This window comes from Lissotriton vulgaris, chromosome 4_1 (assembly GCF_964263255.1).
Source record: "Lissotriton vulgaris chromosome 4_1, aLisVul1.2, whole genome shotgun sequence".
NCBI classification, from domain to species: Eukaryota; Metazoa; Chordata; class Amphibia; order Caudata; family Salamandridae; genus Lissotriton; species Lissotriton vulgaris.
Genome location: NC_141691.1, coordinates 352,227,456 through 352,242,462, shown reverse-complemented (window position 1 = coordinate 352,242,462; position 15,007 = coordinate 352,227,456). Strand labels below are relative to the sequence as shown.

The 15,007-nt window shown below is 45.4% G+C and overlaps 1 protein-coding gene across 1 annotated transcript in view; it reads right to left on the bottom strand.

Moving 5' to 3' along the window:
- The window catches only part of LOC147718741 (sodium- and chloride-dependent neutral and basic amino acid transporter B(0+)-like), a 255,411-nt gene that overhangs the window by 139,771 nt on the left and 100,633 nt on the right, over positions 1-15,007 (bottom strand). The window contains exons 5-6 of the mRNA XM_086918728.1: positions 14,861-14,960; positions 5,082-5,214 (exon numbers count right to left, since the gene is read on the bottom strand). Coding sequence (XP_086774854.1) covers positions 5,082-5,214; positions 14,861-14,960 — 233 coding nt within the window. The remainder of the gene's footprint in view (positions 1-5,081; positions 5,215-14,860; positions 14,961-15,007) is intronic.

Genomic DNA, 15,007 nt, shown 5'->3' with positions numbered 1-15,007 from the left:
TGGCTAAATCGTGTCACTGTATATTGGACTGACTAGACTAGAAAGGTTAGAGTTGAAGATAATAATGTTATGCCCTGTATAAATGGTGCTACATGCCATTTAAAGGCAGCGTCAGCGTTCAAAGAACTGGAGAGGATAGATGAGGTATGTAAGAGGTGAGTGAGCACGAGGACAATAATAATGAAAACAAGCAGATAATATTGATAGTAAATGCAATGTTTATATTACTTACTGGTAATCCCATTACTCCTAGACCAACTCTCACTTATCACCATTACCCAATGATGCCCCTGTGCCTCGTAGACACACCCCCTATCAATATAAAAAGGCACCGCTCCCTCCACAGTACCTGTACTTACCAAGGCACTGTAACACAGTTGTCCAGACCACCGGGAGGGAGGGTGGGCCATAATGGAGATCAGCAAGAGTAGGACTAGGAGTAATGTGATTACCTGTAAGTAATTTAAACATTACCTTCACGTCCCTTTCGCTTATCTCCATTATGCAATGAGACATGCCAAGCCAAGGAAAAACCCAGCCAACTGTCCAAGCAGTGGCCCAGAGCATCACAATAATGCACCCAAAGGAAGGGCAAACAAACAGGAAAGACAGGCAAGTCCCAACACAGTGGACCGAAACCCAGAGGCACGCCTGGCCCCAAACCCAGGAAAGAAGAAGACCCCCAAGCTGAGGACCCCCGAACCTTCAAGCCGACACACATGGCAACCTGATAACAAAAGGAAAAAACAGCAGAGCCAGAAGGTGCAACCACCATAAATGAAAGAAACAACGGGGAACACTGGAGAGCCTGCAACACCAGAGGAAAATCACCAAGAGGGACACATTCACTGAGTGCAAGAACACCCCACAAAGGAGCGGGAGTCCAGACCCAGGGAGACCAACAGACCCCAGCAAAAGCCCCAAAGGACAGCTGGAGTGCCAGAGGCAGAGAAACGGAAAGGAATTATACGCACAAGAGCACACCAAGTCCCAAACAACAGTCAACGCAGAACACAAGAATACCAGGCATTCCTCCAAAGGGCGCACGCACAGAAGAGACAACCAAAGATGAGAGACCAAAGCAGCAGAAGCCACAAATCCCCAACAGTACACCAACAGAGGGACCAAAGGAACATGACAGGCCGGAGGCACCAGATCAACCGGACATTCAACCCACTGAACCAGAACCCTGAAACAAGGTTAATAGAGGGAAGCCACCAAGAGGCGGCAAGCAAAGGAAACCGCAGGGCAACCACCTGCACACCGACACCCCCCAACATCCAAAATTAAAATCGGGGAACTGTGGAAAAGAGGCGCCTGCACAACCCCCAAGGCACCTCACTCCATGTGACCATAAGAAACAGCTTGCACGTACGAACCAGAAAAGGCTCAGACAGCACAGTGAACCCCCAAAAAACCGCTGAAGACACAGACTAATGGGGATGCGCAGGAACGCAACCAGCAAAATGAATACAATCAATCAATCAAATAATTTGTAAAGAGCACTACATACCCGTGAGGGTTCCAAGGTGCTGAGGGTGGGGAAAGGGGGGGGTGCTGTTGCTACTGGTTGAACAGCCAGGTCTTGAGTAGTCTCCTGAAGGTTAGAAGGTCTTCGGTTTGTCGTAGGTTGAGGGGGAGGGTGTTCCAGGTCTTGGCGGCGTGGTGGGAGAAGGATCTGCCTCCGGCTGTAGTTCTATGAATGCATGGGACGGTTGCCAGGGAGAGGTCTACGGAGCGGAGTTTCCTGTTGGGTACGCAGAAGGAGAGTTGACTGTTGAGATAGGCTGGGCCAGTCTTGTGGAGTGCCTTGTGTGCGTGGATCAGGAGCTTGAAGAAGATTCTTTTGTCGATGGGGAGTCAGGGCAGGTGCGATGGAGCTGCCAGCTTTGTTGAAGATGTGGTGTGGTGTGGAAAAGGGTCAGACGGCGAGGCGGAGTGGATTGTGCCCTTAATCTTGATTGTGTCTAGGTTGTCAGGGGGTCATGGTCAGTGGGGTTTGGTGGGTCCAGTGTGTTGGGGCCTGTTAGGGTCGTTCGAGGTTGTAGCTGTCGTGGATGTCGGCGATCTTGCTGTGGAAGAAGGGGGCGAGGGAGTCGCACATGGCTTGCGACGGTGGGATGTCGTTGGCGTTGGAGCTGGGGTTGGCAAGTTCCTTCATGATGTTGAAGAGCTCCTTGCTGTTGTGTGCGTTGTTGTCGAGGCGGTGTTTGAAGGAGGTCCTCTTGGCGGTCCTGATGAGGTGGTGGTAGTTGTGGATGGCGTCTTTGTGGGCTGCATGGCTGTCTGGGGACTTCTCGCTCTGCCATATGTTCTCCAACTTCCAGCAGATGCGCTTTGACGCTATGAGTTCTGGGGTGAAAGAGTTGGCTCTTTTGCTAGTGTCTCTGGGGGGTTGTTTTTTCAGCGGGGCTAAGGTGTTGACGCAGTCGTCTAAGGGTGTTTGCACCATCGTCGGGGTTGGAGGGGTTGGTTGGTGGGTTGAGTGCGAGGTTTATCTGTAGTTGTACTTTGGTGATTTTGCCCCAGCAGCGACAGGGGATCTGTAGGGTGCGGTGCTGTGCTACCGGTTTCCGGAAGGTGAAGTGGATGCAGTGGTGGTCGGTCCAGGTGGGCTCGGAGACGTGGCTGAAGGAGATGTGGGGGCTTGAGAAGAAGATGGCGTAGAACGTGTGTCCAGCGATGTGGGTCGGCGTCGTGACGAGCTGTTCCAGTCCGAGGTTGGCGAGGTTGTCTATCAGGGTGGAGGAGTTGCTGTTGTTGTTCTCCAGATGGAAGTTCAGGTCTCCGAGGAGGATGTAGTCGGTGGAGGTCAGTGCGTGCGTGCTGATGAAGTCGGCGATGGCGTCGCAGAATTGTGGTCGGGTCCGGGTGGTCTGTAGACAAGGGTGCCTCTTAGGGTGGTCTTGGGGTCCGTGTGGATCTGGAAGTGCATGTGTTCGGCAGTGCTGAGAGTGTCGTCGGTGTTTGTTGAGACCCTGATGGTCTTCTTGTGGACGATGGCGATTCCTCCTTCGACTCTGTGGGTGTGGTCTCTGCGGCCGATCTTGTATCCATCGGGGATGGCTATGGCGATGTCTGGAGAGGAGGCCTCGTTCATCGTTCATCGTTCATCCAGGTCTCGGTCAGGAAGGCAACGCCTGGTGATGCGGTGTCGAGTAGGTCCGAGAGCTCGATGGCGTGTTTGCGTGCGGAGTGGGTGTTGATCAGGATACATCGGAGCTGGTTGTGTTCTGTCATGGCGGGTGTCTCTGCATCTTCGATGCAGGAGAAGCTGCAGTTACGGCAGGCGAAGGGACCATGGGTGCACTTCGGGGCGTCCCTGCAGCAGGTGAGGGTCCGTCCTGGGTTGAGAGCGATGAGGGTGCTGGCGTCATATCGGAGGCGGTCTTCGTGGCTGGTGCGCGGTCCAGGCACGGACGGGCACAGACAGGCTTGACTTAGGCACGCCTTTGGCACACCAGCTGCACGGCCGCACAGCGGATGCCATTTAAGGGGAGGTGGGAGGGAGGAGCAGCTGGGAGGCGGGAGGCGGGTGGCAGGGGTCAGCGAATGGGCAGGGAGGGGGGTGGGGCCACAGGGGATGCAAAGGCAGGAACGGGAGCAGCGAGAGAGCGAGCAGGCACAGCAGGGGGCACGGGGTGCAGAAGAAAAAACAGGCAGCGGGGCACAGGAAAGGGCATACAACAGCATGGGGAATAGAAGGCAGAAATGGGCAGCAGGGCACAGAAGGAACCAAGGGCACACAAGAGCACGGGAAACAGAACAAAATGGGCAGCGGGGCACAGGAGGAGCAAAAGGGCACACAAGGGCACTCAGAGAACGCAGGTGGAGCTGCAGCGGGTGGGGAGCGACCTACCTGGTACAGACACGAACCCCACCATGATTATGGCCAATCCCCCACCCCTGACCCAAACCCGGTGGAACCAAGTTGGCCTTCTGAGGCAAGGGAGCAGGAAGGCACCCCAAAACAGGAGGGAGGAAGAGCCCAGAGCCCCAAGCGATCCATCACATCCCCGAAAGGGAAAGGCAAGTCCCAGCGAGGATGAACCACTGCAACCAACTAGCTACAGGACAGGCGCTCACTGGACAACCCAGACCAGGAGCACAGGCTGAGGGACCTGCAGCATGGCGGATTTAGGCCCAGATCTCTGTACTGGGGTGAATGTATGACATTGTTCTGCATTCTGTCCATCAATTGTTGTTTTGCATTTGTCACTCTGAGTGGGATGGGTATGCTCAGACGTGAGTCCCATGCTCTCCACACCACTGGAGTCAAGCTATCCTGGCTGAAGACGGCTGATAGCCTGAAACCGGTCCTAGGATGCTTGATTCCGGTCCAGGAAAGACATGGACTGTTCCCATGAGGCACAGGGTCAAGGCTGATTTGCATATGGCCATGTCGGAACTGGGGTGGTGTGGAGTGCAAAAAAACGATGGATTTCGGCCCAGGTCTCTGTACTGGGGTGAATGTATGACATTGTTCTGCATTCTGTCCATCAACTGTGGTTTTTGCATTACAGAACCACGTCATAATGAGTCACGGGTGGAGTGTGCTCATGTGCCCACACACTAAGGATTAATGCCGCGTGGGTGGAGCGGCAGCCGCATGACGGAACCATGCCGTCATTAGCACAAGCCGCCCGTGGCTCATGACGGCATGGTTCCGTCATGAGCACACAAGGGGTTAATGTATTCGTCATTGCCACTTTGTACCCGCTGTTTCACTAATATAAGCGTAACGAAACACAACACAACATAATTAGATAGATGGTGGAAACTATCGAAAAGATGCATTTAATTAATCTTATGGCTTTTTTCCAGCTCTACTATTTAACTATGAAATGGATTTATTTTCCTATCAGACACTCGAATCAGAGTGTACATTATTTTGTTTTGCATTTTATAGGGTTGGTTAATGCTTAATTAACAATGGCACTTAACATTGCACGGCGCATTGCATATGCATTTTCTGATTTCCTTAAGTTTTGAAGTAGTAACATAAGTTAACTAACCGCTAGGAAACAGTAGTACGTTGTTTATTGCTATATAAAAACGTTAATTATATGAATGTCAATTACCTTTCCAGATGATTGTATTCCTTTGGCCAGTGCTGCTCCAATTAGTATCCATGCCAAAAGAAGGCACAGGACAAGGTACCACAAGATTTGGCCAGTTTCATCTATTCCACTTGATTGTCGAAGTACCTCTTTACTAAAGGAAACAAATGCGTATGCACATTGTCATTCACCTAAATAGGCTTTTCCATAAACAAAACATAATCCGCTGTTTTGAAAAAAACGAAGATATAAAAAATCATTATATATGGAGAAAAATATGAAATTAGATAACTCGAATGCTACTGACAGATCGTTGTTATCTGGTCAGATTGTCTCTACCCAATGATTCAGTGAACCAAACACCCACCTTTGAAATATGGGGCATTTAGGAAGTTACAAGTTAATATTCTAGAAAATCTGGCAAAGCCTTCCATTCTTCCGTGATTAGCAAATAAATAACATACAATTGGGTAACAGTAACACCCATTATTTACAGCACTTACAAAAGACAGAATTGCGATTTGTGGTGTCATGCTGAAATTTTTTTTTTCTGTTTCTAAAATTGATTGCAGTTATACATATAAACTTTATCAATGAATCCCAGCAGCTTTGATGTTTGCAAGTAGGTCGGCTTCAAACATTAAGGGGAGCTTGAGTTTGGCTGCAGACATCTTTAGCTGCCTATATGATCTCATGTCAGCATAACACAATATATAATAGATAGAGTGGGGCTTTGGGTAGGTCCTGTTTAGCCATTAGCTTGGTTGGGCCAGTCGTCTTTAATTAACCATTGGCTTCTTTTGTTGTACATCATGTTTAGGTATCAGCTCACAGCATTCCCCAATGTCTGCATTTCTGCAGTTCTTCCTAACTTGAATTGGTGATGAGGTTTAGTAGTTAATTCTGGGCCACACATAAGCCACAAACCTTTATTTGTGTATGCAATATACATTTATAGTTGGCTCAGGTGTGCTTCCTTTAGGCATTACATGTTTTTGTCTCCGGATCCTTTAGCCATTGGCTGAAGACATTGCCAATAAGGCCATGGATCAGTCCACAGTAGTATTTGAGTCTTTCCTCATTTTTGTTCATCGTAAGTATATTTGTGCCTCTATTGGAATGCATTACGGTTAATTTGATATCTGAAGAGTATGGCCAATTCTAACACTTTCTATCACATTAATTTTCTAATCAGCTGTGCGAACTACAAAGAAGCAAAATAATCTTTTATCCTCTTCCTCTTGGAAACAGTCCCCGGTGTAGCATCCTCCCCAGCACGCTAGTATGCCAATGACCTCACCACACATAGCACTCTGTAGTGCGCATCTTTATTCTTCAGAGTGTACTGTTATCTGCATATATTGTGTCATAAACTTATTAATCAGACACACCCAACCGATTACGTCATTCTCCTGCTGTAAATTGACAGCAATGGGTTAGCCTTAGCAGAAGCCATCCTGTATTTAGAAGTTATCTTATCCGTTTTGTGAAAACCATTTTGTATTTCTGGCAGCCATTTTAGTTTGCCATGTGCTGCCACGTGCTCACCATGTGCTCTGTCCTCCCTCAGTGTTGACTGCTCTTTTAATCTGCCGAGAAATTAACTATATTTACCATCTTCCACCTTCGCACATGCCCAGAAGGGCCTAGCTAGTAGAATGTACCTGCTTCTCTAGTATAACTGTCAGGCTATTTTTGCTGCTGTATGGAGAAGTAACTCTCCTCCCACTTTGTTTTGCAAGCAGATCTTGTATACCCATATTAGTCATTTTGCATGCTTACATGAGCCAGGACTTCCCCTTGGTCATGTGCTTACTATGTAACCCTAAGCATATATAAGGCTCCAGTTTTCTGTAATCCTGAGACTGCCTCATTCAGTTGCTAAGGCTTCTGTGTGACGTAGTCTGACTTATTTGAGTTAATAAAGATGTTCTTTTATATTTCAGCTTCTGTGCCAATTTCTTCTTTGTTGGTTTAAAAGGACCAAGTATCAGTGGGACCCCTAAGAAGGTATATTGATTTCTTCACTCCTACTGAGTCCATCAGGGTCCAGAAGGGTACTGCTACTCACACTCACAAGACACTACATCACTTTGAGGTGCTCGAACCAATCTTTCAGATCTCATCATGTAAAGTGGATGAAACGTAGTAAAGAGCAGCAGTGGCCCGTCCAGGTAAGCATGGGCGGGCGGTGGGGGGATGTCGATAGACAAAGGTATATGATTTATTTATTCATTTAATTTTCCATATTCGGTCGTCTATTGACTCACCCCTGCCCCGCCCCACCGTGCTTACCTGCACGGACCCCTGCTGGTAGAGAGGCCTACCTCGGGTACACGTGATGCACTCTGGACTCTCAGGTGGACACGACTCACTTCTAACATCTGGAGCCGACAAACATTGAGACAGGGCCTGAAATGTGAGGGGTCTCTCATGATGGACTTTTCTGGACGTTGAGCAGTCACCCTATATTCTGTGATCATCACAACCCTCAGTGGGTCAGCATCAAACTGAGTGTCAGAGTTGCGTTTCTGTTTTTGTTTGACCATGACTCGGTCTTCTTCCTTGAAAACCATGTCCTGAGCACATTGGCGTTTGTCAGCATAGGTCTTGATACTGGACTTGTGAAAGGAATTAATTGTATTGATCTCGTCAGCATCTGTCAACCTATTAGTGGTCATTGTGGCAATTTTGTTCCCAAGGCTCTCCCAAACATAAAGGTGTCAGGGCTTTCAACTGTTGTGGAATAGAGAGTTGACTTGTAAGCTTGAAGGGTTGAACATAAAGATGAATTGACGTCACTTACTTCTAGCGCAGTGCGCTGAACTATTGTCTTTAGGGAGGCCGTGAATTGTTCTGCAAAGCCATTTGCCGGTGGCCTGAGAGGTGTACATTTCCGATGTTTTGTAGTCATATTAGTGAGAAAGTCCTTAAATTCTTCGCCATTGAAAGGTGGGTAATTGTCAAACTTAAGAATGGAGGGAACGAGACCCCGCAAGTGTGAGGATTTGGTCTTTGAACATGAATGGTCTTGGACACAAGATCAGATGCACACTGGTGATGCAATATCTCAAGAGACACTCCCCAGATGTTGTTCTCATTCAGTAATTGCATCTGAGGGGTGTAAATGTAAGCCCCTGGACCGGTTTGGCTTCAAACTGGTGGCGCATTTAGGGTTTATGTCTGGGGCACGCAGGTGGATATCCTGGTGTGTAACACACTGCCTCTGGTAATCACAAACACATGGGCAGATACAGCGGGGTGCTTTGTGGCGGTCGCGGGTAACTGGGTGGGGCAATTGCTTGTACTTGGCTCTTGCTACATACCGCCTAGACTACACGCGGTGACCCTTCCACAAATCAGTTCACTCCTAACTGACCTTCCCCGAGGCACCTTACTCCTTGGTGGGGATACGAACACAGTCACGGACCCAGAAATAGACAGGTCAAGCTCCCAGGTTGGTAAACATGGGGAACGTGGTCTGGCAGACTTTGTCAAGGCAATGGGTATGACGGATCTTTGGCGGGCTCACAATCCTGCACTGAGACAACACAGCTTCTACTCGACCAGACATGGGTCCTCCTACAGGCTAGACCATCTTTTCACTCATACAGACAGGGTAGAAGACTTTTCAAGCGTCAAACACATGGCGAGAGGAATTTCTGATAACGCACCTGTGTGCGTCACTCTCAAAGGCCTGACTATTGACAGAGCCGCATTCCCAAGCATTGATCCCTTGTGATTGTGGGATCCGACACTTAGCGGCAAGCCCTGGGAGGGCTCAGAGTTGTACTTTCAAGAAAATAAGGGGACAGTGGAATTTCCCACTACACTATGGGAGGCCTACAAGGAAGTCTTGAGGGGTCAGGCGCCGGCACTGATTGGAGCGCAGCAAAAGGAGGAGACCCAGCAAGTCAGACAAATAGAACAAGAAATAAGCCAACTGGAGGGTGCGGATGGGATTGCCTCATGTGTGGAATCGCGTCACAGGTTGGCGTTGAAACAACGGGACCTGCGGGCCCTGGCAGAGTGTAAGGCAAGGGCCTATGCGCTAGACACACAACAACACATCTATGATGTTTGAAATAAGGCTCTTAAACTTCTGGCTTGGCTAGAGAGGCATGACAGGGACAGGTCCTGGGTGAAGGGGATTCGAAATGGGGAAGGAGCGCTTAAAACCACCAGTAATGGCATAGCAGAAGCCTTTGCGGCGCACTATGAGCGAGTCTAGGCACCGGTGTGCACAAGGTCAGAAGCAGGTTCCGCAGAGTTCCTCAAAAAATTTGATTCCCCAGTGGTGCCCGGAGGCACCTGACCGATTGGAGGCAGACATCACGGTTTAGGAGCTGGGTAAAGCATTGGGCGCCCTTACATCAGGGAAAGCATCAGTCCCAATGGGTTCCCGGTTGAAATATATAAGAAACAGGCCACAATCATACTTCCTCCGCTCAGGGCTGACGGCGCGACTTGGGATACCTGCCGGCAGACCAGAGGGCTGCAACAATAGTGGTGATTTATAAGGAACGGAAGCCAGCCGATCAGTGCAGTTCCTATTGTCCCATCTCTTCCATAAAAGTGGAGGCCGAGGTCTTAGCAAGGAGATTAGCAGACCGGCTGGTATCATTGATCGCAGACCTGGTACACGTGGACCAATCAGGGTTTATGCCCTGTAGAAGTACCCAGCATAATCTACGAAGATTTTATTGGGTGCTACACATGACCAGTGGCACAGAGACTCCACAGACGGCTTTGATGGCGCTGGACGCCTCAATGGTTTTTGACCGTATCGAATGGCCATACCTCTTCATGGTCCTTCAGAGGTTGGGTTTTGACCCCACTTTTTGTGGCTGGATCAGATTTCTGTACGAGATGGAAGCGGGGGACTAGTGATGTGATAAGAGATAGCACACCTGTTCCCTTTCTTCATGAACGTGTTGACACTGATTCTTTGTGTTCGATAACTGATGTACCAATGACAATGCTTATGTATAATATGGTCTTTCGAGCTTTGTTAATGAAGACTTTAAAAAAAAAGGAGGAAACACCCCATGTTGAGAATAATCATTTAATATCCCAATGAGTTTTTTAATGTGTGGTGGATGATAGGCCTTCCGCAAGTGTAAATCGTGAATACTCATCAATGACTACTATGAGATGATGTTCTTTGTTGAGAAGTCTAAAGAAATCAACTGGAATCCTCTCCCACACCTGCTTCAAAAGATCAGGCATAACTAATGGATGCTGTGTTTTTGGGAGATAAGTTGCGCGAATGACAGGCCTTTAATTGTTTTTCAATTCTTTTATCACGACTTAGTCTCGGAGAAATCTCTGACCCTAGTGTGCTAGTTCAATGACTTGTCTCAGACTCTTGGGAATGTCTCTTCTCAAACTTCGTAATATAATGCCTTCTTGAGTAACAGAAAGTTCCTCTCTCACAGTTTTGAACTTTTGGTATTTAACATCATCCGTAAGAGGTTAAGTATGTTTCCTCCAGGATTGCTGTGCTATGATGTCCTTGGGGACAAGCATATTGTAATCAGTGTTGGTAGCAGCAAGAATTTGTTCTTGACTTGACTCGACTATGAAGTTAATATATACCTAAGCCTCTTTAGACATTGTAATTTGACACTGCAATGGTACTCGTAAAGATAGAGGGATTTCGATTTGTCCCTGGCCTATGCAAAATAGTGTAATTAAACTCTTGCAGTCGCAACCCCCACCTCTTGATGTGAGAGACATCTTGGCATTCTTATTTCCAAAAATGGTGAACAACGCCTGGTGATCAGTGACATGGGTGAAGTGCTCTCTGTATGGAAACACATGGAATTATTCACAAGCCCACACTGCATCTAGGCTTTCTATCTCAAGTTGGGAATAAGCACTTTTGGTCTGTGACAGACACCTGATTTTGTGAGCCACAATGTGTCTCAGAACCTTGCCATGTTCATTGTGCTGTGCGAGAATCGCACCCAGCCCCATGGAGCCTGCATCTACCACAATCTCAGTTTTGAATCAAAATGAGCCATTTCAGTTGCATTCTAAATTGCATGTTTGATTTTCTTAAAGCTCTGATAACATTAATGTGACCACTTGAACAGAGCACTCCATTTTGTTAAATCTCTCAATGGGGCACTGACTGTGGCAAAGTCACAGGTGTACCTGGAACAGTAACTAACAATGCCAAAGAAAGATCACAGCATGGTCACATCCTGTGGTGGACAAGTGGATAATAAGGCTTGCATTGTAGCCGGAATTGATGTCACCCCTTTTCAGAGAAAATTTGCCCCCAAAAATGGACTTTTGTATTGTTAAACTGACACTTTTCTGCGTTCAAAGTGAAACTTATGACATCAAGTCAATGGCATACTTGTGTAAGGGCTGTGTCATGTTCCTTTTGAGTGGCCCCAAATATCAGTATATCTTTAGTGTAGATAAAAGCATGTGTGACAGGCTGTGTTATGCGACAAATGACATCCGGAAAAAGGTTCTGCAGCTGATGACATCCCAAAACTTAGGGCCTGATTAAGATCTCAGCGGAAGGGTTACTCCATCACTAAATATAAATCTCATGATATCCTGTGGGATTTATATTTCAGCTGATGGATTATCGTTCACCATTTTGACGGAGTAACCGGTCTTCCAAGATCTAAATCAGGCCCTTAGTCTTTATATTTGAAGAAACCCACATGGGTTGAAAAGGTAGTAATGTACCAGTAGTTTTCTTCTAGCTGGAGTTGATGATACCCCTTGTTCAGAACAAGGCAGGAAAAGACTTTGGCGCAAGTCAGCTGTGTAATCATGTCTGCAATGTGGGTACCTGGATGTCATTCTCTCTCGATTCTCTTCTCAGCTTGGCACATATCAACAAAAATGCACACATCAATTCCACTGTCCTTTTTTGACTCCACCATTGTGGGCATAACCCATGGCGTCATACCTGTTAACCTTTCAATTATATCATGCTTCAACAGAGTTTAGAGCTCTTGCTCAACAGCTTCCTGTAGATGGAAAGCAATTCGAAGATGCCATTGAGCAACAGGACAAATGTCCTTATTAATGTGTAGTTGCACTTTCATTGTCTTAAGCTTTCCTAGTCAATGTAATAACTAGGGGAACTGACTCACTATTTCAGAATGTGCATTCAAGTTATAATTGATAGAGATCAGCTCCATGTCAGCAGCAGTACTGAAACTGAGTAAATATGCACTTTAAGAAGTACCGTGAAGAACTTGAATTGGTGCTTGTACTTTCGTCTTTTTGTGTTGCTAAAAATGATCCTAGACTTTGCAATGGCACGGAGGCAGCCTACGTGTCTACCTTTCTTTGCAAGATGGGGGACCGTAGGCAGTTCATTGTATTTTTCTGCTGGAATTATGTTTATCAATGCACCTCTGTTGATAATAAAAGGTACAGAGAAACCATTCACCCTCTGTGCCCCTCTCCAGCTTATCTTCCATGATCTAGCATACCAGTATTTGCAGCACTAGGGCAAAGATCTTAGGGAGCAGGGTACATCCTTGTTTGGTGCCTCTCTTTTTAGATACAGCAGATCCAATAGTGCTCCGTTGGCTCTTTCACTGCCTATGGCTAAGCTTACTCAAGGCCAAGTATTTAGGTTCAAATCCTATATTTTTGAGGGCTGCAAATATATAATCTCATTCAAGCGTGTTAAAGGCCTTGGAGGCATCGAATGACAAGATGAACTTGGGTTTGGATATTCTACTGTGCTAGTCATATATTCATACTACCTCTAAGATGTAGTTTAGTATTCTTATTGAGCATGAAGCTTGATTGATCAGTTTTAGTTAGTAATTACATCCTTCATGTGTTTTACAAGGATCTTAGCCAGCACTTTAGTATTTTTTTTAAAAAAATCTACATTTAAAATACATTTGTACATTAAATCTGCCTTATTATTTAACATAAAAAATAATTGTAATATTTATTTTTGTGTCCAACTTTTTTATTTGTCCCTATAATTTACTATGTTGAGATTTCCTCTGAGTGTTCCAGTGGTAAAGTATAGGGAAAACATAAAAATACATTTACCTCGAAAATAAATATTACACATATTTTTACATTTATTATCAATGTAATTTCATTTTAAATATTTATTCTAAATGTAGAACAGAATAAATGCTACAGCAATTTAATGAAATAAACCTTTATTTAACAAAAATACATTAAATCAATTCACAATATGGTAACTAAACTACTTTATGAATAATATTTATATATATATATATATATTTTTTTTTTAAACTTTAAATTATCTTCATTTATATGTTCAATCATTTGAAATATTTTAATTTAATTTAACATAATTTCCTATGGGGTTTTATTGTAATTCCTTACCTCCAATATTTTGTATCAGAGTGTGTTGCAGGACCAGTGGTTGGCCATGTGTGGTGCTGGACCTGCTACTGTATTTTTGTTGGTAGTAACGTGCATTCGAATTTTGTGAATAAGCAGAACGTAGTTAACTTACCCAAAAGTGTGAATTACTCAAAGTTGTAAGTTAACTTTATGAATAAGGCCTGAAGAAATGACAGCGTAACTGGCATATGTTTTTCGGAGGATTAGTAAGTACAATGAGAAATCATTAAAGTTTTCCTTAATGATGATAAAATCATAATGAATAACACTGCATGGACACGATGCATGATGCATGAACTAGGCATTCAGTCCCACTCCACCCTGCAAGAGCTAGCCTTTAAAATTAGACGTTGCTTCCCAATGATAATCAAATCTACTTGGGATTTCAAGGATTTTGCAGTAGTTCCTAATTCCTGTGTTTCCAATTACAGTGGAGGCCCTCATTACAAAGATTGTCCTAATGCCCATGAGTCTCACAAGCTCTAGGGAACCAGTCTGTCGTTGGGCATCCTGCATGGCAGAGAAATGGACCGATAAAATGAATATGGTGGCTGCTTTTGTATTTTTTGTATTTTATTGTAATTTAGGTAGTCTGATGTCTCTTGTTTTTGGCCCAGGGTCTGACTGGCACACATAAAAGGTACCAATAGCAAGTTTCAAAACTAGAGGTTTGGAAGAATCTGAAGAGGTGTGACTTGCACGCATCACAAAAGCTTTTATAACACACAGGCCCTCATTATGATGGTGACTGGATGAGCGTCCCACCGCCATCATATCGGGATGGATACTGCCCGACATGTAGTTGTTGGCTCCACCCGCCTTATTACGATCTGACCGCTGTGAAGACGTTCGGAAACATGCCTCTTTCAATTGTGCCTTGTGTTGCAACCAGGAAAAGAGCTGGATATCCCTGGATATAACCTAATTTACTGCTTCCTCTTCCTTCCCTTTCCTCGCACATGCCATTATCCACTCTTCTCCTGTTTCAGTACATCTCTGCACTGGCCACTTTATCACACTCCTATCCTTACCTACCTCACCTATTACTACAGTTGCCTCTTTCACACTCCCCCCATTTCTCCTTTTCCAGGAGATTACCAACTACTGTCATTCTCACTTGGCTCTTTCTTGTTGTACCTGCCTTGAAAATGGTCAACTGTATTTGTGAAGTAACCTCCACAGTGAATAGACATTTCTTGTGGATATACTTGTTCTGAACACATCTATACATTCTATTGTATGATAATATACAGTGCTCTGATGCTCCTTGGCCTTGTACATGCTTCACAAAACTCTTAAGTAAATAAATATTGTGAATGAAGATTGTATTGAGTTTCAGATGTCATCAGATATGTGCACTCAAATAATGCAGATGTCTTTCTTTTTACACCAGTTTTATGGTAAATTAAACATTGTCTACTTGCCTCCAATACTGTTGGCTGGGGAGTTCCAGAGATCCAGTGTCATTTGTACATGTTACATTTTCTATCACTTCTGTTACATTTACTGTTGCATTACATGGAACTGTATTAAGACAAAATTATGGACATGCATAATATATTAATTAATTT